Source organism: Ursus americanus, chromosome 23 (genome assembly GCF_024610735.1).
Source record: "Ursus americanus isolate L20-20 chromosome 23, mUrsAme1.1.p, whole genome shotgun sequence".
In the NCBI taxonomy this organism is placed as follows: domain Eukaryota; kingdom Metazoa; phylum Chordata; class Mammalia; order Carnivora; family Ursidae; genus Ursus; species Ursus americanus.
This window is the reverse complement of record NC_142149.1, coordinates 21,630,466-21,657,980: the sequence shown is the minus strand read 5'-3', so window position 1 is coordinate 21,657,980 and position 27,515 is coordinate 21,630,466. Positions and strand designations below refer to the sequence as shown.

At 39.8% G+C, this 27,515-nt stretch overlaps 1 protein-coding gene across 2 annotated transcripts; it reads right to left on the bottom strand.

Moving 5' to 3' along the window:
- Positions 1 to 72: 72 nt before the first annotated feature.
- On the bottom strand, positions 73 to 25,742 carry MED1 (mediator complex subunit 1). 2 transcript variants are annotated; one of them, XM_045777750.2, is made up of 17 exons: positions 25,494 to 25,742; positions 23,280 to 23,386; positions 19,945 to 20,023; positions 17,393 to 17,447; positions 17,157 to 17,289; positions 16,428 to 16,456; positions 14,409 to 14,480; positions 13,918 to 13,992; positions 13,367 to 13,440; positions 12,505 to 12,594; positions 11,509 to 11,620; positions 10,545 to 10,669; positions 10,165 to 10,283; positions 9,163 to 9,364; positions 6,491 to 6,586; positions 6,273 to 6,378; positions 73 to 4,881 (listed from the first exon to the last, which is right to left on the bottom strand). In XM_045777750.2, exons 1-17 carry the CDS (start codon positions 25,516 to 25,518, stop codon positions 1,629 to 1,631), a joined length of 4,752 nt encoding a protein of 1,583 aa, XP_045633706.2. In that variant the 5' UTR covers positions 25,519 to 25,742; the 3' UTR covers positions 73 to 1,628. The 2 variants fall into 2 exon arrangements, with proteins under 2 accessions (XP_045633706.2, XP_045633707.2); XM_045777751.2 differs by lacking the exons at positions 17,157 to 17,289; positions 23,280 to 23,386; positions 25,494 to 25,742 and having other exon boundaries at positions 19,945 to 20,024.
- Between the last annotated feature and the right edge of the window lie 1,773 nt (positions 25,743 to 27,515).

The following is a 27,515-nucleotide window of genomic DNA, read 5'->3' as shown; positions in this document are numbered from 1 at the left end:
TATAGAAATCTTCTTCAATATCTGATGAAGTCACTCCATTTATCACACACACACACAAATGAATCACCTGGCTTTTTTTTTTTTTTTTTTTTTTTTTTAATCCAGAAGAGTTGTGCTGGGGACTGTGCCCCGTCCTGCTGATACAGATCCTGAATGGAATCATCAGGAATGGCACAGTGCAGGTGTCAAAATCAAAGTAAGGCCGCAGAATTTTGAGAGGACCCTCCAAATACTGAGAACTTGTGTTGCACTCAAATGGTCTCCTGGATTTCTATATTTATGAGAAGGCTTCTTATTGATGTCCCCCAGAATCCAGACTCAGACCTATTCCTCCAAAAAGGTCCAATTGGGTTGCTACATAGTAGCAAGGGTTTATCTTCATGCCCACCTAGCATTCCAGGCCCCCATTACTTCAAGTGAGCTTGAAATTGTTTTAAGTGAACTATGGCTGCAAATTTTTTACTGTTTTATCTAAGGGAACATACAGTGGAGAGATTGAAGTCTGGACTCCTTCTCCATGTGATGCAGAGAAACAAGGAGCCCAGCTCTCAGGAATGGCATCAGTTCTCCTACAAACAAAATGCTGGGATGTGGACTTTTGGCACATTGTGGAAATAGGAGAACTATTAATTCTGTAATGGTTTTCATGCCACTGGATCAGGGAGGCTGTACATTAAACCTTACTGCATCTGAAAACATGTTTACATCCCAAAAAGCCAGCCCAGCCTTTATTAAAGGACAAAGAGACTATAAATCAGTACCTCCACAGAGAGGTAAGTCCTAATATTCCTATGATGTCTGAACCCTATGATAAACCTCCTAAAACAAAAATACCATTTTGGTTTTTCTACTTAACTCCAAAGGTGGACTCTGACTAATCTGCTTGGGCTTAATGCTACAGTACCAGCACAAGCTACAGGCTCCCTACCACCAAATAAGCCTTGCTCTTCCACCTCCCATCGCTTTGAACCCTGAACCTCACAGAATTAGAAACACTGTATAAAGACAAACAGATAAAGGGTTAAAATATTACAAATAAATAGCTAAAATTATCTTGCCTCCCCCAATCACTCCTAAGAAACAGACACCAAACATTACTTGTGTCCAAAATGACCAAAGTCCTTCATTTGCCCATGCCTCAAATGGACAACTATCCAAACAAAGTGAACAACCTTCATGCAAATGCATCAAGGAATGTATTGCTTTTTCATTTGCTGCCCAGCCCTTCAAATACATGCACTAAAATGAGTTAAAACATGGCCTAAAAATGGAAAAAGGGAGAAAAAATATATATGAATATTTCCCACATAACTGCTTCCCACCCTTCCCTCTCCCTATGCCCCCCCACCCCCTCCCTTTCATATGCAAGTATTTTAACTTTTTTTTTTTTTTCTCTTTTTTTCTCTGGCAAAGGAAAAAGTGATTCTTGGTAACCAGAATCAAACCCTATGGTCTCTTTAGTAGGGTCTGGCTATGCCTTTCTAAGTTCACCCAGCTCGGTGTCAAAAGCCATGCCATTTAAGATTCTCGAACACAAAATCAGACCTGTCTGACTCACCCCTTACGGTGGTTTGCCTATACACTTATTAGTTTTTCTCTGGCCATTTTTGTCTTAAAAAGTGAGGTTCCTAATTGCCAATCAGGGCCACATCCATAAGATCGTCATCTTCCTCCCCAATCATAAAGTCAGGGCTGAGCCTTGAGGGCCTGTCTGTAGATAAAATTGTGTTGCTTGTCATAGACAAGGACTGGTCTGAAGAGATGGGTGATTTAGACCAACTCTCTGTCTTGATGCTGTGAGATTTTTTCTTGTCCCGGTCTTTGTCCCGGTCCCGGTCTCGATCTTTGTCTTTCACTTTCTTCTTTTCTTTTTTGTGCTTCTTATGCTTTTCTGTGCTATATTCTGGAAGAGGTCGAATACCATCATCTGAGCTGGGACTGTTCTGATAAGATTTCTCTGCTATGGAGGAGCCTGACTCACTTTCACTGTCCAGATTCTGGGGGGTATATGCTGGTGACTTACTATGGCTAGGAGAGCCACGCTCATGCTTTGGAGTGGAACCACTGATGAGTGGAGAGCCATAGTTTTTGGAAGAGGCCATCTGAGGCCTGAGCCCTTCTCCACTACCTTCCCCAGGTTTCTGCAAAGTCACTTTGGCTTTAATGCTGGGAGAACCCCCATCATGCTTGCTGATGATAATTTTTGCCACACCTGTGCTCCCCACATTTTTTGACTCTGAGGTCTTCTTAGATGAATCCACTGAACCCCCTGAGGTGGAAACCTTGGATTTTTCTTTATCACTTTTCTCACGCTTACTCTGGAACTCTCCTCCTGACATGTTATGTTTGGAGGACATAGGATGGCTAGAAGAATTTGTGCTCACCCCCATCTGGCCATCCATTGGGTCTTCACCTCCAGGGCCACTGGTGACGACCCCATGCTTCAGTTTATCTATGACGGCTGTTAAGGACGGCTTCTTATTTCTGCTGGGAGATTTCCCTTTGGAACTCCCATGCTGGTTCTGAGAGGATGACATGGAAGAGCCACTTGAGGAAAAGGAAGAGGAAGATGCTGTACAAGAATTAGATGATGGGGGAGTTTTCTGAGACAACGAGCCTGAGGATCCTAACCCTGAAGATGACTTCATGCCAGTGCTTGAACTAGTTCCAGACATATGAGAACCACCAGAACCTGAACTGATGGGGGACTTAGCTTTAGAGGATGGGGGAGTCCCAGGAACAGGCTTCATTGGAGAGGCAAGCTTATCAGAGCCTCCAGGTGGCCTTGAATGAGAAGGGGATATGTTTGGTTTACTTAAAGAAGGATTCATAAGTGATGATGGCTTCCCTTGAGGTTTCATCTTAGTGCTGCTAGAGCCACTGCTCAGTCCATGCTTGGTAATGGGAGAGGAGCCTGGCTTCCCCCCAGACTGTGATGAATTTTTGGACTGGCTAGATCCAGAAGACCCTTGGCTAGAATATACACTGCTGCTTAACTTGGAACTTGACGAACCTTCTGATTTACTGCTTTTCATCTTGCCTGAGTTGGAAGCAGAAGATGAGGAAGAAGAGGAGGAAGAATGGCTATGGTGGCTTTTACTGCCTGAGGAAGACACAGAACCACTGCTGGTATACTGACTGTGGGAGGAGGGCTTGCCCACCATCACAGTGCCTTTAGGAATCTGAATAGTGATTTTGGGAATAGGTGGTGTAGCAACACCTGGGGGAGTCTGTGATCTTCCTGAACTGCCTGGAGATTTGGATCCACCTGTACTGGTAGGTGGGGTGAAAGGTCGGTTAGAAGAACTGTGAGACGGAGACTTCCCTTCTGTGTCTGCCTTCTTCCGCTTTGGAGGTTTATCTTTGCTTTTACCATCATTAGAAGGGGTCCGACTGCGCTTCCCTGGTTTGCTATCTAATCCTGGACCTGACAGACTACTGTTACTGGTGCCGTTGCCTTCCTTTACTCGCTTTTGAGTCTTTTCTTTCCCTAAGTCCCCAGTAGTCAATAAAGGACTCTGGCTACCACTGTGATGCTCCATGAGATCTGCAGGACCCAAAGCCTTCCCAGCCACTGATATAATACTGAAATCAACTGTGTCAGCTTGGCTATTGCCTTTAAACTTAGTCTCCCCATTATCACCTCCAAGCATTGGCACCCCCAAAGTATTTAGTGCCTGAGATGCAAATCCTTTGAAGTCATCATTATCTCCACTTTGGCTGCTTTCATCAAAATATTCTTCTCCAAAACCACCTTGGCTCTGGCTGTTCAACAAATCAGGATTAAAATCTACTCCATCAGGAAAAAAGTGATTGGTAGGAGAGTCACTACTAGGGCTTCCAGCAGCATCTGCAATTAGGTCAGCTGGATCTGTGTATGGATTTTCATTATTATTGGTTTGAAAGACATCAGGGTCAAACAGGGCACTCTGAGAATGCCCAGAACTTGAAGAATCTCGAACAGGGGTACCAATGGGTGGGCAATCGTCACTAGTGCTGGGAAGCTTAGAGGCTTCTTCTGCAATGTCTGAAAGGATATCAGTTACATCTGGGCCAATGCTGTCTGAACTGGATAGTCGGACCATCCTTTGAATACTGGGTTGGGGGTGAGGTACTGGTTGTGGGTAAGTTGTTGGGGGAGTACTACACTGGCTTGGAGCTGGAGTGATGTGTGGCGTATCCAGCGTATCTGCTGTCATGTTGACATCAAAGATAGGGTTCTGTGAGTCAACATCCATTGAAAATAGCTCCCTCTGAAAGTCATCTTCAGTCTGATGCTTGGGTTTGTCAGGTGGTAATCTTGATGACTTCTTCTTCTTTGTCTTGTTGCTTCCCGGGCATATTTCCATCCGGGGTGAGCCGGAAGAAGAGTTCTGCCTTTCTAAAGGACTGCTTCCATAAAGGGTTGAGAAATCCTGAGCAGGGTTATCTTTAAGAAGGTTCATGAGCATCGGGTGGTTCTTGGTGTTGCCGGCCATCGAAGAGACAGGTGGCGGCGTGTGATGAGGAGGGGTCGGACTCGAGCCAATGGTAGACCCCCCGTTCCCTGTGATTTGCAACAAACTGGTAAGAATTGGGTTCTGAGACACCTTGCTGAAGTCCTCCCCATGGCCCACCGACTCATGCCGATCTTTGATGCTCATGCTCATATTAAACAAGGTGGTAATGGGACCCCCCGGAAAGGTGTTGGTTGGTGTAGTGGTACCACTCATTGGGTTGTTGCCTGTGGTCATGCCATACCCTGGGCTGCTAGCCGGGGGCAGGTTCTTTTTCACCATGTCTTCAACTGTCTCTGCAATGAGGGACAGTGCTGGGGTGTCGGCCTGAATGGTTTCAGCTTTCCTCCGAATAGCCCTCATCGTCACAGGGATGGACATACATCTGTAAGATAAGATAGGAAAAACAAAGTTAGCAGTGTATTAGCTGCTGAATGAAAACAATTTTTATTTGGGAAAACAGGCTTTAATTCTACCTGAGATTCAGATATGCCCTCAGAGGTTTACAGTAGGCAAATTTCAGGTAAGGCAAATAACCTAAGAGGCAGAGATAGTTCTATAAAATGCCAGACCTTTGGGCAAATTCATTCTAAAAAGAATCTGCTCCAGCAGGCAATCTCAACCTCTTTGGAAGCACTACCAAAAACCAACCACAAACATAAACAAGAGTCCAAATTAGATGTTATAATACTGAACTAAAAGAAAACTGGTAATAATGAACTCAGTAAGAAAATGCCTTTCTTTTGGGGCTTCACATGTGATTAATGGGATATGCTATTTATCTTAATTAATGAACCACTACAATAATATCTTGAACCATCAAATTCTAAACTTTAATGGCTTAGATCATCCCAAAGCTATACTGTGAAAGATGCTATTATTGATATAAAATCTTGATTATTTTAAAGCAAAGTACTTTTTATCTTACAGACAAATTTAACAATATTATTTTCGAAAACACTTTGCTCTAGAACATTTTAGCAACCTTTCTTAAAAGACCAAATAGTAATATTTTAGGCTTTTGAAGATACATGATTTCTGTCCAACTATTCTGCCATCTTAGCTCAAAAGGCACCACAGACAATATATAGGGGCACCTGGGTGTCTCAGTCGGTTGACATGATTTCACCTCAGGTCATGATCTCAGAATCCTGAGATCAAGCCCTACATCAGGCTCCCCACGCAGCAGGGCGTCTGCTTGAGATTCTCTCTCTCTCCCTCTGCCCCTCCCCACCCCACATACTCTCTTGCTCTAAAAATATAAATTAAAAAAAAAAATGGCACAGATAATATATAAATGAAGAGACATGGCTGTGTTCCAATAATATTTATTTACAATACAGGCCACAAGCACCTAGAAAAATCTAGAAATTACATATTAGAAAAATCTAGAAAAATCTCAAAATTACATGTTAATGTTTCTGGGAAGCTAACTGGCTTAAGTATCTTCCCACATGCCACCATTTGACATACTACATATGTTAAAAAGTGATGCAAAGTAAAAAAAATAATAAAATCTACATCTTATTTCAGCTGTCTCCCTCCTAAAAGAACCCTAATACTAGACCTAAAGTTACCTACCTTATTTCCTATTACTCTCATAATGATATTTAAAAAACCAAAGCTCACATTGCTTTTGAATCCCAAAGCAGAGAAAGGTGAATTCAAAGCAGTGACTAAATGCTTTCCTCCTAAATTTCCATTCACTGTAACACTGAAAACAGTGTTCCTTATACACCTCTTAATGGGACTCTGATGGAAAAGGGCCAGTGCTACCTTTGAACAACTTTGGCAATGAAGTCATCTGTGCAGATGAGTGCATCTGACAGCCCCTTGTACAGTTTACAGCTCACATGTGTTGAGTCCTGCACATCCATTACCACTGAAAGACAAAATGTATAGGAGTTGAAAGAAAAGCAGCTTCTGACTTCAAAAAGAAGATAAAGGGACCAAATCACTGCCCTGAGAAAACTGCTAGCCCCCTCACAACTCACCACACACCAGGGAGTCATTCACAGGGTGCTGAAAAGATACGCTGAAACGGGATTCTGAGAGAGGACACACTTCAAATTGGAGGAGGCCAGGAGAATCTAAAAGGCAAAGAAAAGGATCATAAAATAATCAACCAACTATAAGACTAGACACTAGTAAATAATAATCCCGAAGTAAACAGAATGAAATTCTCTGTCTCCTTAGAAACTAAATCCCACACATTTTTTTTTTAGGTAAGTCAACTTTTATTTATTTTTTAAAAGATATTTATTTATTTGACAGAGAGTGTGAAAGAGTACAAACGGGGAGGGGCAGACAGAGAGGGAGAAGCAGACTCCCTGCTGAGCAGAGAGTCTGAGGTAGGGCTTGATCCCAGGAGCCTAGGATCATGACCTGAGCTGAAGGCACACGATGGGGCCACCCAGGTACTCCAATCCCACACATTTTTTACACGTAAAACCTACTATATCATTCACGGGTGACAAAAGGAATCAAATTCCAAAAAATATGTCAGCTTATGTTATAAATACTCCAAAACAAAGAAGTAACTAAACTTCCACTTTCTAAAATGAAGACCATTTAATCCCTAAATTGTTAAAGATTTTGACAGATACAAATGCCTTGCCTTGAAAGGGAATTCTGAAAATAAATGTGGCCAAGAGTTTTTCATTCTATTTGATAAGAAGACATCCAGAACCACTGCCATAAACCCTGCTTTCTATCAGTGTTTGCAGATGTTAGCTATGTGGCCCATAGCTTGGTAAGCGTGGATGTAGGGGCTATAATCTAAAATTATATCCTTGGGGTGGCACCTGGGTGGCTCAGTTAGTTCAATGTCTGCTTCAGCTCAGGTCATGATCCCAGAGTCCTGGGACCAAGCCCTGTATCAGGCTCCCTGCTCCACGGGGAGCCAGCTTCTCTCTCTCCCTGCTGTTTCCCGGGCTTGTGCTCTCTGTCAAATAAATAAATAAAATCTTTTTTAAAAATAAAATAAAATCATATCCTTGGGGTGCCTGGGTGGCTCAGTTGGTTAAGCGGCCAACTCTTGATTTCAGCTCAGGTCATGATCTCAAGGTCCTGCAGGGAGTCTGCTTGAGGATTCTTTCTCCCTCTCCCTCCCTCTGCCCATCCCCCTGCTTGCGCCCTCTCTAAAATAAAAAAATAAATCTGTAAAATAAGTAAATAAATAAATAAAATGATATTATGCCAAATACACATATAATATCTAACTATCATCATAGGTTCCTAAGCCAAACATGCTGGCAGCCCAGAGACAAGGATCACACACTTTCTTGGGAAAAATCACACATCTCTCGCAGGACTAACTTTGTAACTATCTTACAAAAACTAATTTCCAGATGCCCTGAAACTACTTGGAGAATTCTTCCAGGATTCAAATACATGAAATAGAAGGGCCATAAGCACACTGGCACACGATCAGTGTCATTACTCTCTCTAAAATTTCTCATTTCTGAAGCATTTTTTTTTTTAAAGATTTTACTATTTATTTGAGAGACTGAGCAAGAGAGAGAACACAGCGGAAAGGGGTAGGGGGGACGGAGAAGCAGGCTCCCGGGGGGAGCCCAACATGGAGCTGGATCCCGAGACTCCAGGATCATGACCTGAGTTGAAGGCAGACACTTAACCAACTGAGCCACCCAGGCGCCCCTCTAAAGCAATTCTTATTCTCAAAACAGAGATCTCCTGATTTGCCTTCCTTGTTTCTTTTTGCCTGCCATTCGCACTAATACATCTCTATTACTGAAGTGCTTTACAACTAAGGTAAAAAATTAACTACAGTTAATTAGAGCAGCCAAAAGTCTCATCAGGGATTCTAGCAGCAAACTGTGTTTGAAAAATATCAGCATTCCAGAATCTAGGGAGAAAAAGAAAAGGGCATGGGTCTTACCCCTTTTTAAGCTTAAGATCCCCCCAAAGAATGGGGACAGGAAACATACTCAGGCAAGACTAAAAGCTGGGAAGCACTGTCCTAACCACCCCAAATTTAAATCTCAAGAAATCGTCTCTGGGGCACCTGGCAGAGCATGCAACTCCTGATCTCAGGGTTATGAATTAGAGCCCCACATTGGGTGTAGAGATTAAGAAAGACAGACAAGAAAGGAAAGAAAGGAGGAAAGGGAGGAAGAAAGAAAAAGAAAGGGAAGGAAGGAAGGAGGGAGAGAAGGAAAGAAAGAAAAGGAAAGGAAGAAAAGGAAAGGAAGGAAGGAGGAGAGAAAAGGAAGGGAGGGAGTAAAGAAAAGGGAGGGAAGGAGGAAGGAAAGAAAAGGGAGGGAGGGAGGAAGGAAGGAAAGAAGGAAAAGGAAGGAAGGAAGGAAATTATCTCTTCCCACAGCATCCCAAGTTCTACCTTCTATACCTGCTGTAAGGTTCAGGCCTGTAGGTACCTAATTATATCACTGTACGTAGAAAAAAAGTCCATTGCAAAAAACCAGTGGTTTCCAAATGCCAATTTATGGATTAGTTCCATCATAATTATATGTGGAGCTTAAACTAGATTCCCAACTCCTCCCACTGAGGTTCTAATTCAGTTCACTTGCAAATGGAAACCAGTTATAAAAGCTCCACAGGAGATATGATAAGCCAACAAATTAGAGAACCATGAGAGCAAACAGGTTCCCTTTGCCAGTAAGTATATCAAAAGGAAAGGCAGTACCTTCTTTCAGAATAGTTCTTTTGACACAACTTCCTATTAGGGTGTTATAAGCCACTTGATGTCTGATCAGATTTAGGATAAGAGGAACTCGGCCAGGGTGCTGAAAGGTGATCTTGCTAACGAGGGTTCCCTGTAGACTTCTGCCATCTGGAAGAGGAGCATCCTTGTTGAGGAAATAGCAATGCTGCTGACCTGGAAGCGCCTGGGCAAAAAGAACAAAGGAAATGAACACTATTTACTAACCCATCACGCTCCAACCACAAAATATCCAGGGAAAAACCCTTACTCCCCAAAAATCAGCAGCAGTTTCTCAGTGAATAATTAAACTCCACAGTGAATTCTTCGGTCAGCCGATGTTATAAATGCCAATTACTCACTTCGCTGAAAAAAAACCCTTTTCTATAAATGTTCTATGAGTGGTTTCCTAACCTAATGAACAAAAATTACCTCAGAAATCTGTATAAAAGAAGCACCTAAACTATAAGGGCAAAATCTGTATTTTTAATAAAACACCTTGTGTAATATAACTGCAACAGTCAGAATTTGGGAACTTCTACTTTAGTCTAGACTATCCTCAAACATTCAAATAAATTCAAGTCCAGATGAGGTTTTGGAACCTTCCTTAATTTATTCATTCTAGCACTTTCTTCTCTGTATGTACTTGAAGGATCTTTTCAGATTATAAGCTCATGACACTTGAAAGACTTCAACATTAAGAATTCTTAACATCTACTTACAAACTTATAAAAGTTCAGGATACCGTTAAGAGACTTTCATCTGAAAATTTGGCCATGAAATGTACATTGTTATTTCCTGACTTGGAACCTCATGCTCTTTTTCTGAAGTATGTTTCAGAAATTTGTGTAATTTCCTGACTGAATGAGGAACTAGGATATGATCCAGTAGTCCAAAAGAATGTTTCTGACCTCAGTAATCCTATGAAGGAAGATTCTGATCTTGGGTTCAAATATAACCTACAACAATCTATGGAGCCTTACTTACAGCATAAAATCTCATGTTGTGATTCAAAGGTATGGGGTCAGGGTCCTTTGACAGCTCAAACTGAGTAATCAGTTCATAGAGGGGTACGTAAGTTGGTTGAGTTTCAAACAATGGAATTCCTGGAAAAAGAAGAATGAACATAATGATCAAAATAACATCAAAATATTGACAGCTCTGTTTTCTCTTCATGACTTCTATTTCATTCATCCATTTATTGAAAAAGAATACTTACTAAGCATTTACTAGTACAAAGCACCATGACATTTATACCCATCAGTACTTTTTTGAAGCCAAGACTGAAAGAGGTCTAAGATCATCTGAATTTGAAGTTTGTTTTTCACATTTTTAACAAGAATTAGCTCTTAATGCTTAAAACTCACCTGTGCAGTTCTGAAGTTTCTGAACAAATGCTCTAGATACTGGGATTGGCTGGGGAAATTTCAAGAAGAAACAGGCAGGAAGATCAACACTGTTGGCACTGGTGATGGAGGAGAAGGAGGGGGTCCTTCAAAAAAAAGAAGGGGGTGGGTTGGATTTTGACTTGATATAAAAATGAAAAATCTAAACACCCATTCTTAGGCATGTCTGTATCATTTAACAAAAGCCTATCAAAGTTCACTCTTTTGGGGCACGTGGCTAGTTCAGTCAGTAGAGCATGCAATTCTTGATCTTGCGGCCATGAGTCTGAGCCCCACATTGGGTGTAGAGATTACTTAAAACAAATAAATAAATAAATACAATGTTTAAAAGAAAGTTCACTTTGTGGCACTTTGGTTAAGTATCCAACTTCCGATTTCGGCTCAGGTCATGATCTCAGGGCTGTGGATCAAGCTCCGCATGGAGCCCAGCGTCAGGCTCCGTGCTCAGTGTGGAGTCTACTTGTCCCTCTCCCCCTGTTCGAGTGCATGCACGCATGCTCTCTCAAATAAATAAACGATAAATAAATAATCTTAAAAAGTTTACTCTTTCAACTTTCTTCCCCTAGTTCCAAAACATTCTATTTATTAACCCTAAAGTATTTAATCAAGCATCTATCTTGAGTCTCTAGTTATTACTCCAGTCAACAGAAGCCCCATGATCAACATAAGAAAAAAAGAAGCAGTCATTAAACCAGTGGAATTAGTACAGTTCTTCTCTTTCTCTCAGGACAATTTGTTCTATAAGGAGACTTCAGAGAGGAACATTCAAAATAGATATTGAAAAGAGAAATTAAATGGATAAAATAAAATAAAAAGCCAATCCCTAGAAAGTCTAGTGAGGAAAGAAGCAAGTCAAAGTAATACTTGTTTCATACTGGGCTTGAAGTTGAAAAAATGAACTTCGCTAGAATTATACTTAACTTACCATTTGTTGTCAACTGGATGTGACCCCATAATTAACGGTGCAATTGGGAGTTTATACATAGCAGACGTTCCTTCAATTGTCACTGATGCGTTCATGCCCAATGATCGAGGAACTGAGAATAGGAAAGAAAAACGATATTCTCCAAAATAACACAAATTACAGGGATCTTAACCTTTAAAAACAAAAAGCAGGCTAAATTCTGCATAATTTGTCAGCCCTCATTTATCAGATACTCTAATACCTCTATCACTTAGAAAAAGTTCAAGAAGCTACCTTCTACAACCAATATTTCTGTCAGTAAGTAAAACAAAATACAGGAAGCAATGCAGTCCAAAGGAAAAAAAATTTCTTAAAGACTCATTACCAACACTTAATTATTTTCTCCAATTCCAGAATGCACTTAAATAGATTTATGATTATAGGATAGTCAAGGACTAAAGTTACAAGGGGACCAAATGAGGTATTAGGCCATTTCTCATTGTTTTAGTGTATTAAAATGCAAATAGAGGAGCGCCTCAGTTGGTAAAGCATCCGACTCTTGATTTCATCTTCGGTCTTGATCTCAGGGTTGTGAGTTCAAGCCTTACATTGGGCTTTCTCATTCTTCAAATGAGAAATAAAATTTTAACAATGCAAATAGTAACAATTCATTATTGTAAATTGGCTAATCTCTTCACCTTTGAAGTAATGATTAAAGGGGATTATTTCAATCAAATGGTTTATACCTTTTCATTCATTCACTTGTTCCAAAGCACCTGTTAAGCTTTTATTATTATGTATGTGTACACATACATGTGTATATACTTAAGAGAGAGTGTGTGTGTGTGAGAGAGAGAGAGAGAGAGAATCAGATGTAAAATCTGATAGGAACAGCAGCAAATTTATTAGGAAGTAGCAAATCAGGAAATACACAACCAGGTCAGACATTCAAATTATTTTAAGTATTTTTAAAACACTGAACAAAAACCTTCAGTTGCTTTTCAGTTAGAGTCTTACCATTATTCTCATGCAAAATGATGGGAGATGTAGTCTTATCATCCAGCAGGTCAGAAGGAGAGGCATAGTACTTCAGGTTCATTAAATGACCTATGCAAAATGAAACTTATCACTATTTTTATCAGGTAAATTGCAAATAAAAACGTTCCCATTTTTATGAGAAAATAATTTCGTAGGTAAGAGGACTCATGCTCCAAAACAACTTATGAAATATGATGGAAGCATAAGTATTGAGTCTAGTGCAATAATTTACTTCATAATTTAAAAATGTAACAGGGGGAAGGCAGGTATTAACACCTTAGAAACAAATTAAAAATACACAAGTGACTGGTAACTTTCTCCCTCTGCTTATAAACCCAAGGTAAAAATGTAATGACCCGTTAACTAACACAAAACATTTTTACATTTTTTAGGGTGCCTAGGTGGCTCAGTGGGTTAAGCGACAGACTCTTGATTTTGGTTCAGGTCATGATCTCGGCTCCGTGCTCAGTGGGGAGTCTGCTGGAGATTGTCTCTACCTCTCCCTCTGCCCCTTCCCCTGAACACGCACTCGTGTGCTCTGTCTCTCTCTCAAATCAATCAATCAATCAATCTTAAAAAAAAAAAAAAAAAAAAGGGGGGATGCCTGGGTGGCTCAGTTGGTTAAGCGTCTGCCTTCGTCTCTGGTCACAATCCTAGGACCCTTGGATCGAGTCCTGCATCGGGTTCTTTGCTCAGCAGGGAGCCTGCTTCTCCCTCTGCCTGCTCTGCCTGCTGTTCCCCCTACTTGTACTCTCTATCTCTCTGACAAATAAATAAAATCTTTTTAAAAATAAATAAATGGATAAAAAATTTTCAAAGTAAGCAAAGTAGGATCACATACCCCCACTTCTTGGAGTAAGATAGCCAACACTTCCATGAAGAATCTTATCCAAGGGACCAGCATTGGTTGCTTTCCTGTGGGACAAATGATCTATGTTTGCTTGTATTAAAGCCCTGAAGGTACTAGTGTACAATGTGCTAATGAGAAGCCGTTAAAAGATTTGGAATACTATCTTAATAACTTGTCCTGTAACTGGATATGTAGCAATTGTATTTCACTTTCAAGGTAAAGAGATTATTTACAAGTATAAGCCAGTTTGTAATATGGTGAACAAAAATTACAACTATACTGTTATTTATCATATGTGAGGCCAGTTTTGACAAGTCTTCAAATAAAACTGATGAAATATCAACCAACTTAGACATACTGAGAAAATGGAATGCAATCATTTGGGAAGTAAAAGGAGATGGACAAGATATATGATATAGATAAAATACATAATAATATGCATCTGTAATATAATATAGGACCCTAGGAACCCCCTAGATAAAAAACTTTAAGAACAAAGTATCCAGAGGATCATACAGAATTGACACCTTAGCCAGTCTTACCAATACATAACTGCCATTTTAGATAGATCCTGTTCTAAGGACTGGAGAGCCAAGTACATTTTAGTCTTCAGTTTGCTAGAAAGTAGATGAAGAGAACAAGAGTTAAATAGTTGAAACACACACACACATACAAACATTAACATAGCATAGAGGGCAATTCTGTTTAAGCTAGTTAACAGAATCCCAGGTAGGTTAAAAATAAAAATGATGAGCCAGTTCCACAACAAGTAATTTCTTTTCAGCTTAAAAATCGATATATTGAAGACATCTCAAGGATTATAGTCTCTTTTAGTATTATATCCATTAATACAGAAATATTTATTTCAAATACCTTCAAAAGATATAAAGTTGGGAAGCTATAGGTTGTCAATATGAGAAGAAATCAAAACTAAGACAGGGCAAAAGACTTAGCAAATTTCTAAGCACAAAATGGTTTTTACATCTATACTGATTTTCCCAACAAAAGCAAAAAAAATTTAAAAAATACTTACTTGTCCCCTGGAAGGTTATAAAGATTAACAAGACCTTTAAGGTGCTTAGAAAATTCATCAAAATTTTTTTCCCTATAAGGAGTTCAGGGGAGAGGGAGGAGAATAAAACATACAATTACTATTCAATCTTAATGCAAAGTGCCCAAAATCATGGCTACATAAAACTAATTTTAATAATGTGCTTTACTCTTTTTCCCCCAAAGTTTTCTAGAATCAATCAAAAGTAGCAAAAGAATATGAAATGTTTTCCTTTCTCTATCCCATTTATCTAGAGAAAGTGCTTGTAAGCACTATAAAAGATAGTCAAAAAGACCTAATAATTCATATACTCCAATAATTCCATCCTAAGTAATGAGACTTGGTTTAAATAAATAATTTTCTTTTCTTCTTAATATGTAACTCAGATGATTGGATGTCGTGAGGAAAACAAACTTTTGATTGGAGAAGAAATGGAAATAAATAAATTGGGAAGACAGAACACTTGCATGTATGTATTTGGCAACCTAGAAGCAGAGAGGAAAATGAACATCCGGAGAGAGAAAGAGAGGAGACCTAGAGAAAAGGAGATGAGTACTGTGGAGGCAAACCACAAATTCTACAATGTTCTTATGACTAGACCTGCCTAAGGAAAAAGAAACTACTACCCAGACCCCTCGCCTCCTAGAACCCAATATTCAGGCTTGGATTCTTGGTCAATTGGGTTCTGTGGGCAGGCTCAGGAATCCAACACAACTCAACAATTCTAATTCTCTGTTATCTTTTTTCAAACATAAAAAAAAAGAAAAAAAAAAGTCTCTTGAAAGCTAAATTGCCCTAACAATATCGGATATTTGGTCAGGCATTTACTGAGCATATATTGAACACTTACTGCCCAAAATGCCACGAAGACAGTAAAACAAAACAAGAGCAGCAGCAAAAATACCCCCTACCTTAAAATCACCATCTATACAAAGTGACTAAAAATAGCATAAAAAGGCTAATATTACTTCTGAGCTTCCCACTTCAAAACATCCTTACAAATTGACTGTAAAACACCAGCAGTCCATAAATTGGTGCAGTTTCCTACTCAATTAGAACCACAAATATTGGCTTTCTGGACTACTCTGGCAACACATGTTTGCTAGACTTAACTGATGCAATGAACTCATAAAAAGGCTGTTTTTATGTTGCATTGCAATTTTTAAAAGGTGGTTCAAATTTGGTGCATTTGGCTAGGAACACATTAAAATGATCACTGCAAAGACCAAGTATAAAACTTATTTCCTCAATATTAACATCTTAAGACATCTCCACGTAGTATCTGAGAACTTTGCTATATTTAAGACATAAAATTGATGTAATGACTTTCTCAAAATCCCAGAAAGTAAATTTCCACTCAATTTAAAAGGAAAGGATAATCCAGGGGGAAATGTCATCAACTGCTAAGAAACTCTTCAAGTCTAGCACTTCTACTACGATGGGAATTTATCACACATATACCTTAAATGTAAAACAAATTTTCTCAAAGTGAAAAAAAGTTCTTTGCACAGTATAGACTCAATTTTCTCAAGTCTTCTCTGATTCAATAATTAGTTTCTATTTATTTTTGTTGCACACAGAATTTTTGAGGCTAGATCGGTAGTTTTCAACCAGAAGTGATTTCGCCCTCCAGGGAACATATGACAGTATCAAGAAAGATTTTTGATTGTCATGGGTCAGGAGATACTACTGGCAACTAGAGGGGAGAGACCAAGGATCCAGTTAAATATCCTACAATGCACGGGGCAGCCCCCTAGAGCAAAGAATTTTCCAATCCAAACTGTCAATGCTACCAAAGTTGAGAAACCCTGGGATAGATAGAGTAGGTTAAGAAACCAAGCTAAGTCAATTCTGAAAGTGAACAAATACAGACTCTGAAAAATCTTGATCCAAGAAAATTAATACATTCCTCAGGAGAGTAACTTCTGACCACCCTCAAGACTAGCTATAAAGAACAGCACTGTCTGCCAATACCAAGGAATATAAATGTCATTTGCTTACCTTAGCTGCTGTACAAGTTCTGGACAGCTCTGAAATTAAAGAAATCACATTAAAACTTTAAACTACTTTAAGGCCTCTGAAGACATCAAAAATTTTTCTCTTTTGTTAACTGCACATGCTTTATAACAAAAACATTAAAACTACAGAAAATCCTTATGTTAAGATATCAAAAAGCATCTTCTTCCTACTTAGTAAACCATGGGGTTGGGGTGGAAAATTAAAGATTAAAATATATGAACTAGTTTATAAAGGAATCAACTTTGAGTAGCTTGCCTAAAACATTAGGACCTCCCTTTAATGCCATCCTTGGAGTCCATATTCAGCTATCTGGTTACACGCATTAAATATTCATCTCTATTACAGGCTTTTTCAGAGACATTAGCTATGTATAAGATTATCTGTCCTTGATTATTAGCTCTTTGAGGATAGGAACTTTAAGGAACTCTGTCTCCCCAGCACCTATTGTTCAATTGCGGCTCATGTTTGTTGATATGAAATGGAAAGCGTTCCTCTAGTGTCTCCACTTGTCAAAGCCTTTGGATGATGTCAGAGATGGACCCATGTTATTCTAAATTCTGAAGTTATTGATGTTATAGCCCATCACATCATCTCTACAGTGGCTCATGAAAAAACCTAAACCCAAGCTCTTTCAAACCCCAACAATTCATTTTAAAATTAATGTCCCTAAGTAAACCCCACAGATTCCAGTGAAATATCAACAACACATACCACAGGATTCTCCCCATGGTGAGCCACTTTTACATCACAAAGCTGTCCTGCAGGATCTAACTGCACTTCCACATAGAACATATCTGACGTGATGTAACATTCAGTGCCACTGGCACTGAGATGAGAGCCCAGTCTAGCAGGAACAAATCAAAACAAAAATTAATAGAAGACACATAAATAAAGCCACCCAAAGTCAACACTAAGTTAAATATTTCTGCCTGAGATAGACTACTTACCCGTTCTGTCTTGCTATAGACTCCAAGCGGTCAGTCATTGCTGGTAAAGATGTTACTAGGAAAGGGTAAAAAAGGGAAATCACAAAATGCTCCAAATAACTTAAATTTTATTCTTGAAGGACCAAAACATCCTAAGGAGTATATCCATCCTTCCAAGCCATTACATTCAATAGTTAAATTCTTATAATTTCTACAAGTTCTTCAGTAAGACTTAGCTGTGACCTAGGCAGTAGTAAGGGTCAAAAAAAAGATCTATATGAGGGGCGCCCGGCTGGCTCAGTCAGTAGAGTATGCGGCTGTTGACCTTGGGGTCCTGAGTTCGAGCCCCATGTTGGGGGGGCTTACTTAAAAAAGATCTATTTGAAAAAATTATTGAACCTTTCTCCTCTCCCTTTTGCATTGCTCACTTGGGATAAGTTATCTTTAACTTCAAAAAGACACACGTTATCTTCTAATGCTAGAATAAGGAAGATTAACATCAAAACCAAGCCAACATAAAAACAAATATTCAAGGGATGCCTAGGTGGCTCAGTCGGTTAAGCATCTGCCTTGAGCTCAGGTCATGATCCTGGGGTCCCGGGATCGAGTCCTACTCAGCGGGGAGCCTGCTTCTTCCTCTGCCTGACGCTCCCCGCTGCTTGTGCTCCTGCTCTCTCTCTGATAAATAAATAAAATCTTTTAAAAAAATTAAATATTCATAGCATTATTCACTAGAGCCAAAAGGTGGAAACAAACCAATGTCCATTCATGGATGAATGTAGAAATTAAATGTGGTATATACATACAAAATATTATTTAGTTTTAAAGAACAGGGAAATTCTGATACATGCCACAACATGGATGAACACTGAAGACAGTATGCTAAGAGAAAAGCCAGTCACAAAAGGACAGATACTGTTTGATTCCACTTATATGAGGTATCTAGAGTAGACAAATTCTTACAGAAAGTAGAATGATGGTTACCTACAGCTGAGGAGAGGGAGAAAGAAGTTACTGTTAAATGAGTATAGAGTTTCAGCTTGGGAAGATGAAAAAGTTCTAAAGATGGATAGTGGTGGTGATGGCTACACACAATGTGAATGTACTTAATGCCACTCAACTATAATTTAAAATGGTCTGGGGCACCTGGGTGGCTCAGTTGTTAAGCAACTGCCTTTGGCTCAGGTCACGATCCCAGGGTCCTGGAATCGAGCCCTGCATCAGGCTCCCTGCTCAGCGGGAAGCTGCTTCTCCCTCTCCCACTCCCCCTGCTTGTGTTCCCTCTCTCACTGTCTGTCAAATAAATAAATAAATAAAATCCTTATTTAAGATTTATTTATTTGAGAGAGAGAGAGAGCGCGCGCGCGCACAAGCAGGGAGCAGCAGAGGCAGAGGGAGAAGCACGCTTCCCGCTGAGCAGGGAGCCGGATGTGGGACTCGATCCCAGGACCCTGAGATCATGACCCGAGCTGAAGGCAGTCACTTAACTGACTGAGCCACCCAGGCGCCCTAAATAAAATCTTTAAAAAATAAAACGAAATAGGGGGGGTGCCTGGGTAGCGCAGTTGTTAAGCGTCTGCCTTTGGCTCAGGGCGTGATCCCGGCATTCCGGGATCGAGTCCCACATCAGGCTCCTCTGCTGGGAGCCTGCGTCTTCCTCTCCCACTCCCCCTGCTGTGTTCCCTCTCTCGCTGGCTGTCTCTCTGTCACATAAATAAATAAAAATCTTTTAAAAAATAAATAAATAAAATAAAACGAAATAAAATGAAATAAAATAAAATGGTTAAAATGGTAACATTTATGTTATGTATATTTTACCACAATTTTTTTAAAAAGTACCAGCTTCTGCCTCCACATACTATGGTTATTTCCACAGGTTGAGAAGGGCTACCAGAGTTTTTCAACATTGAGGCTCTGTGTTGAGTTGGAAGAAAGAAAAGTGGGATCCTCTACATTTTGATAAACTAAACAAGAATTCTTAACCATGAGAGAAGGAAATGTTAGAAGGGGCGATGAAGGCTGTAGGAACCCACTCTCAAACTTGAGATTTCAAAGGAAACCCAAGGGGGAAAAAAGCAATATTCAGCTGAATCAGGTTCATTTGTGATGGATCAGAGTAAAATCTGTTTTTACTATAATTTTCCCCCCAAAATACACAGAACTAGTATTTATGAGCATGAATATTTAAGTTCATGATTTAATTTCTATTTGCTTTCCTGAAAACACTGTCCATAAACGATGTAAAAATCTTTTATTAGAGTGAAAATGTCCATCTTCTTATTGTGAGTTAATTAGAAGAGAACATGTGAAGAAAAAAAAAGAACTTTCCCCTGCTCCCTTATGGTTATTCTCCATAAATTATCTTTTGAATCTCTAGCAGCCTCCAAAATAGATAAAAAAATAAATGTTTCAGAAGTTCAGGTAAGAGCTCATCTCAACTCCATAGTGAAAGCAAGAGCAACACCTAGCACAGAAAGTTGATCTATCTCAATTTACATTTCTTGGGTAAGTATAAAACAATCTTTTTAAAATTGGGTGTTTTAAGAAAGCATATTTCAAACATGTTCACAAACCTTTGAGAGCTTTCTGCAAAGTCTCCAAACAGCTGACCAAATGTTGGTGCCCTCCAGAACTCATCACAACCCTCTTCTCCTGTATTAAGTAGGAAAACATTTAAGGTAGAAATTAACCAAGCCAACAGTGTTTCAGGTAAATGTACTTCTCCTAGTAGTAATATTTCAGGATAATCTAGAGACCAAATGCTATAGTCTATGTAACTATATTCGCTATATACTCAAGATAATCTATAGACTCCTATTACTCTGTCCATTCATCCACAAGAGGAAAAGTTCATAAACATGGATACTTCCCTATCCATATACATCCATATCCATATACATCCATATACCTAGAAAAAGGTATGCCCAGACCTTATTTTAGATTAGGAAGAATCAAAAATTAGGGAAGAATCAAATATAATAAATGAGATCAGCTTCCTGCAGAAGTAACTACATCCTAAGTTTAGCCAGTTAAATGAGGTGGCTCAGGAGATTTAGCAGTTCCCAAATCTAACAAGGTGACTTGCATGTAATCTAAGAAATAAAACCAAACCTTAGTAAAATCAGATTGCTTCTAAGAAACAGAATATGTAGTCCAGAAAAAGGGACTCCCAAAGAGCAAAAGCTTTGACAGTTTTTCTAATCCTATCCAAAGAAGTTTCTCTCTGTGCAACATTCCAGTCCCTAGAAATGTGAAAAGTTTTATGATACAAGGATAGTTTTCAGGCTTTTCCATGCCCTAAATCCATCTCTTTGTTCTAATTCTACCTACACAAAACAAACATCTGATTAATTAATAATCAGGCTTCCCTTATACCTTGATCAGATAAGGGGTTGCTCTGAACAGTGGATACCAATATTTTGGTAATTGGAAAGATAAACCCTCTGTGGTAAATTAATAAATTGGCAGTCTGATTTACATTTTAGTCTACTGAGATTTTGTTAATATGTCAGTTGTTGAAAACTTTCAAAGTCTTAATACACCAATAAAATTAGGTTTCTGAATATGCAAAGTGAGAAGTAGACCGTGGAAGCTGTGATAACCAAACCAAGACACTGGTTCCCCAAGAGAGGGTCTTAATAGCCACCTGGAGGGGCGCCTGGGTGGCACAGCGGTTAAGCGTCTGCCTTCGGCTCAGGGTGTGATCCTGGCGTTATGGGATCGAGCCCCACATCAGGCTCTTCCGCTATGAGCCTGCTTCTTCCTCTCCCACTCCCCATGCTTGTGTTCCCTCTCTCGCTGGCTATCTCTATCTCTGTCGAATAAATAAATAAAATCTTAAAAAAAAAAAAAATAGCCACCTGGAATTCCTCTATTTCATGATGTCTCTCTAATGACAATATCATTTACAGAACATATTTCAAACTAAATTATGGCTCCCTGGTAACAACTTCTGAATCCCCAGACTGGAAAAACTGCCATTCTTTTATTTAATACATTAAACAAAACAACACAAAAGAAAAAACCACATTCTATGTACATAATCCTCAACCAGAAGACAGACATGCATTTGTCGAATTTACAGTTACAGAAATCTTTTATATTTTTTTAAAGATTTTATTTATTCATTTGACAGAGAGAGAGAGCACAAGCAGGGGGAGCAGCAGGCAGAGAGGGAGGGAGAAGCGGCTCCCTGACACGGGGCTCGATCCCAGGACCCCGGGATCATGACCTGAGCTGAAGGCAGACGCTCATCCCACTGAGCCACCTACGCACCCCTACAGAAATCTTTTAGCAACACAACACTGTAATATCCATTATCTCACTTGATTCTTACAACGAAACTATGTGGAAAAGCAAACTGATATTGTGTGCCTCTACTTTCCAGATGAGGAAACTCAGAGAGTCAGTAATTTGTCCAAAGTCACATAGATAGTAAGTACCTCAAATACAAGTCTTTTGACAGCAAATTTAGTTCTTTTGCTAGGGCTATACTGATATGTTCATTTTAAACACTAATAAATCTACTAAAGTGAACTTACTCTGGACCCAAAGTAAGATTTGGTGGGGAGGAGGGGGCACTTTCATTGAAGTATAACATATATACAAAAAAGTATATGAATCTTTAGTGAAGAGATCCATGAATTATCACAAAGTGAACACATCCATATAACCACTGCCCAGGTCAAATCACAGAAGTAAAGTTTTCCTACATCATGTGACTACCACTGGAATCATATGGATGAAATTTTAACAGCCAGTCCCTACCCACCCCCAAGCCCCCCCCCCACCAGTCTTCCATTTAACTTTCACTTAAGGGCTCCCCATATTGGTAAATGACTCAAGAAGTAGTACTACAGAGGAAAAGGTAGACAGAGTGAACAGGTAAAGCTAATTAAGAATCAACTGCAAACTCTAGGGGTGCCTGGGTGGTGCAGTCAGTTAAGCATCCAACTCTTGGTTTTAGCTCAGGTCAGGATCTCAGTGAGAGAGAGCCCGGCACAGAGCCTGCCTGAGACTCTCTCTCCCTTTCCCTTTGCCCCTCCCCTCATGCTCCCAAGCCCTCTCTCTAAAATAAATAAATAAATATTTTTAAAAAATCAATTGCAGGGCACCTGGGTGGCTCAGTTGGTTAAGCATCTGCCTTCAGCTTAGGTCATGATCCCAGGGTCCTGGGATCAAGGCCCACATTGGACTCCCTGCTCAGCAGAGAGCCTGCTTCTCCCTCTCCCTCTGCTGCTTTCCCTGCTTGTGTGCTCTCTCTCTCTCCCTTTCAAAAAACAAAATCTTTAAAAAAAAATCAACTGCAAACTCTATTAGTAGTATAGATACAATGAAAATACTATTTCATTGGAATCAAGTGGCTGAGGGCACCTGGATGGCTCAGTCAGTTAAGGGTCTGACTCCTGATTTGGGCTCAGGTCATGATCTCAGGGTCATAAGATAGAGCCCCACATCCAGCTCTGTGCTGGTCATGGAGCCTGCTTAAGATTCTCTCTTTCCCTCTCTCTCCGAACGTCCCCCCTCACCCCCCTGCCCGCTTGTGCTCTCACACTCTCTCTTAAACAAACAGGGCCACCTGGGTGGCTCAGGCGTTAAGCGTCTGCCTTTGGCTCAGGTCATAATCCCAGGGTCCTGGGATTGAGCCCCGCATCGGGCTCCCTGCTTGGTAGGGAAGCCTGCTTCTCCCTCTCACACTCCCCTTGCTTGTGTTCCCTCTCTCACTGTCTCTCTCTGTCAAATAAATAAATAAAATCTTTTAAAATAAATAAATAAATAAATAATAAAATAAACAAACAAAAAACTGAGGACACACTATAGTAACTAGTTTGAAAAAATCTACGCAGGGAGCTTAGCTTATTAAATAATTATCTAAGCACAACACTTTATCCACCAGCATAATCCTCACCATGACTTGACGCACAAGCTTAATGGTTTCACTCCAAGGTCTATTTTGGTTAAATTTTGCATGGAGCCGTTCCAAGAGAGAACTCATCTTACTCAGCTTCTCCGACTCTATGATATAAATCAAAAAACATCATTAGAAACTCTTCTTTCAAGACCCTCCAGTTTTTCTTGCAAAAGAAATCCCCATACTTTATCCTGGTAACAACTCAGTTAAAATATTTTTCAATACCATTTACTTCAAAATATACAAATAATTTACTTTTAATAACAGTAAGACACAGAAATTGGGGTCTAATCAAATGAACACCATAGAACATAAATGATTTCTATTCAGTCTTTTAATGAAAACCAAAAAAAGAACCACCTCTAATTATGTTTCAGGATCAAGACTACGTTTAGTGACAAAATCATTTCATGATATGTATAAATCTCTTGCATGATATATGCAGAGCATACGTTTGAACATGGCCTTACCATAGTTAGTTGGTTTTCAATGTGAAATACAGACTTTCTTAATTTTTCGACATAATTCTAAGAGATCAATGTGTAAGTATTATCAAGAAAACAGGCTGTGTTTGCCATTTTAATTTTTCCTGTTTGAATTCAAACTAAAACTACATGGATAGAGAATATGTCAATGACTAAAGGATGAGTTTCCAGCGGAGGTAAGAGAAAGGTAGAAAAGTCCTCAGTTTCCTGGACTGAACAACTCTTATGCTCTCCAGCCCTCTTAATTTTTATTACTGAATTATAATCTTTATTACTGAAATTTAGTTTTTTATTTTTTATTTCTGAATTTTTATTACTTTTATTATTGAATTATAGTTTCATTTTTATTAAAATTTTTACTTTTGAAATATAGCTGATCCTTCCTCTAATTCTTATGCTTCTTAGTATGAGCGAGGACCTGCTCTAGAGACCACTGACGATGCAAAAACACACAATACGTCTGAGATGATATCTGTGACGGGGTGTGCGTAAGTTAAAGTGGAAATAACCATCACAGAAAGCAAAATGAGATATACTGTTAAAAACAGAGACACATGACAACTGAAAAGCAAAAAAGAAGTTCAATATTAGTCCTGGGAATGTTACAGAAAAGGTTGACAGTTGATGTTGGCACTGAAAGATGAATAGAATGTCAGCAATCAGAGTTAAGGCAGTGACATTTCCTAAATCAAGATTCAAATTCCCTCCTCCAATGTTCTCATCTTCTGGAAAACCGGTTTTGGGGCTGTTTCAGCCAGCTTACAGTTCTGGACACATTGTTGACAATTCCACTTTCAAGACTCACTCACTCAAGCATTATTTTATGTGCTGGGGATACAGTAATGAGCAAACTAGTCAAAATTCTTGCCTCATCGAATTTCCATTTTACACTCACCAGTCACCCAAGGAGTAAATCTTTCTTCTTCCTCTCCTTTAAAATACACTCCCCATCCCCCCCTTTCCTCGAGAAGCCTGATGATAAGTACTTTACACGAATGCTCAAACACTTTTTGTGCCAGGGACTACACAATGATGAGTAAGACAAGGTCCCTGATCTAACAAAGCTCAAAGTGGAGAAGATGGATGGGTAAAAGTTAATACAGTGATCTTTATTAACAGAACTATATCCAAAATGCTAAGGAAGCATTTAAGAGTGTAGAACTTTAGAGAATCTAAGTAAGGTTCCACAGAAAAGTTGTTTTTCAGCAGCTGTTAGTCCAGCCGTTGAAAGGGTGAAATTTAACGCACTTTACAAATATACAATAGTACAAAATCTGAACATTGTGACATTCTATGAAACTACTGGCTTTTCAAATCATAAGGTCCTAATCATTTCACTCACACCAAAATATCCTCCAATACTTGACACGTGGCTCTATATTATTATTTTTTAATATCATTATTTAGTCATCTCTTCTGAAACGAGGTGTAAGCAGGTTTTAGATTCACTCGCCTGGTCTTCCTTTAACTTTAGGCTAAAAATGTCCTGAGGCCCAACTGATTGTCCCTAGCTAAGCAGGAAACCTTCACAGAAGTTGAGAACCCCCATCACCCCAGAGTCAGAGCCCTCCATCACCAAGGAAGGCAGTCAGAAGCTATCCCGCCTCCTGGACTCCAAGACCTCGGGAGCGTTGCCCCCGCGGAGGCATCGGCCCCCCAGCTCCTTTTACAGATTGGCTCCCCCAAACTGTGTCCCGCCCCCTGCATTCCCCCTCAAGTCACTCACCCTCGGTTTCCCCCTGAGCCTTCATCCTGACGGTGGGGAGGTCCTGAGTCCTACACAAGAGGATAAGCCCTTCCCCACCACTAATGAGGGAACCAAGCTGGTTCGGGCTCCCGGGACGCAGGGCACCAGCCGTGCCCCCTCTTCCCGGGAAGGCTCAGTCTGAAGTCCCCGGCGGCAAGAAGAGAAGGGTGCTCCCGGCCGCCGCCATCTTCCCAACGGAACTTCCCAAATATCGCGAGATTAACCGTGATCCTGCGAGAGATAGGAAAAAGGCTGGGCACCAAAATATCGCGAAAAATAGTGAATGCGGTGCTTCTCGCGAGATTTTTCCAATCACGCCTTCCCTTAGCTCTCGGTTGTCTCAAGACTTACTGCTGCTTCTAGGTATGGTGTTTGCTGTCTCTTGGCGTTTGACTCCAGTTCGGAATGTCAAAGGCCTTCGTAAATTAAAATCCCGGGATCTCTTTACTGAAAGACTAGTATTTCAAGGAATATTGGTATCAGAAATATTTTATTAAAGATAATACGCTTTCTTGAGATACTAGATGGAAAAATTAAAATGATACTGGCTGTTTGTAATACGACGTTCTTAGCCCAATTCACTTCATTCCCATTTCCCAATTTTTTCTCAAATTCCAGAAATATTTCTCACGCAATTCCTTTTTTTTTTTTTGAAGATCTGGGAGATTTGGTATTAGGACTCGGTATTAGGATTACCTTTGGATTAAGATAGACTTGTAGCAGTTCAGAGCATCAGATGCTTTTAATTATATACCAAAGTGTATTACAATTGGTAGTGTCCCTGTTTTGTAATCATAGTAAAAACAAGCAGTTTAGCTTGTACTCCACCCTACAAAGTAGTCATGTCTCTTCTATCAGTAAATCTACACAAGGAGAAATTTAGAGTAATGCTGAGAAGTTTGTGGCCACTGGAACTGAAGAACCAGGCTAAAATACAAAGCTAGTATTGGGTGAAAGTTCTTAACCTAGTCAGGGCTTGTGTCTTGTTTTGTTTTTCTGTTTTTGTTTTAATATTCTTTTTCCAAGCATATCTTTGATAATAACTGCTATAACGTTGGATTTTACCTAGTTCACTGCAAGGATATTAAGTAGTGTATTTCTACTGGCTTTTCAGTCTCAGACTTGCCACATTTCAAAAATGCTATTCAAACATCCTCCAAAACCATTCCAGCAGATAACTACAGTCCGTGTGAGCAGGGACAGCAGTGTAAGTTTAATAACAAATCTTTGGAAGTGTCTGGGAATACATTTACTACCACAAAGATATCTATAATCATGCTCCTTAAAGCAGGATTCAATTTTTTTTTCTTACCTTTTCCTCTTTATCCTCATTCCTTTGAATCATTACGTAGTGAGTTTCTTAGGGTAGGACTTGACCTTCATTTCTGAATCCCCACTGCTTACCTACAACTGTACTTGGGCCAAGTAGGCAAATATTTTACTGGACCTACAAAACCTTGCTAGACCCACCTCCTCTCCCCTTGCCAATCCTTAGCCATGCTAGCCTTCTTTCTCATGCAGAAAATTCCAGCACTCAGGGCACTTGGCTGGCTCAGTTGGTTAAGCATCTGCCTTAGGCTGAGGTCATCATCTCAGGATCCTGTGATCAAGCCCCGCACTGGGTTCCCTGCCCAGTGGGGAGTCTGCTTCTCCCTCTCCTTTTGCTGCTCCCCCTGCTTATGCTCTCTTGCTCTCTTTCTGTCAAATAAATAAAATCTTAAAAAAAAAAAAAAAGAAAGAAAGAAAGAAAGAAAGAAAAGAAAATTCCTGTAGTCTTTCCTCTCCCAACGTCCTTGAACAGGCATTTTTAACTGCTGGGAAAGGCCCTCCTCCACCTGACCTCTTCACCTCACTAAGGCCTTCTTATTCAGATGTTGATTTAATTGTCTTCCTCTAGACTAGAGGGGCCTTCTCTAGCCCATGACTTGGTCAGGTCCTCTGTTACATTACTTCAAACTTCTCTTTTTTTAAGATTGTATTTATTCATATGACAGAGTATAT

Coding starts and splice junctions, on each gene's coding strand:
- MED1 (XM_045777750.2), bottom strand. CDS start 25,518: ATGAAGGCTCAGGGGGAAACCGAGG. Junction 16,457..17,156: donor ACCATGGGGAGAATCCTGTG/GTATGTGTTGTT, acceptor CTTTAATTTCAG/AGCTGTCCAGAACTTGTACA. Junction 10,670..11,508: donor CATCCAGTTGACAACAAATG/GTAAGTTAAGTA, acceptor TTTTTTTTGAAG/GACCCCCTCCTTCTCCTCCA.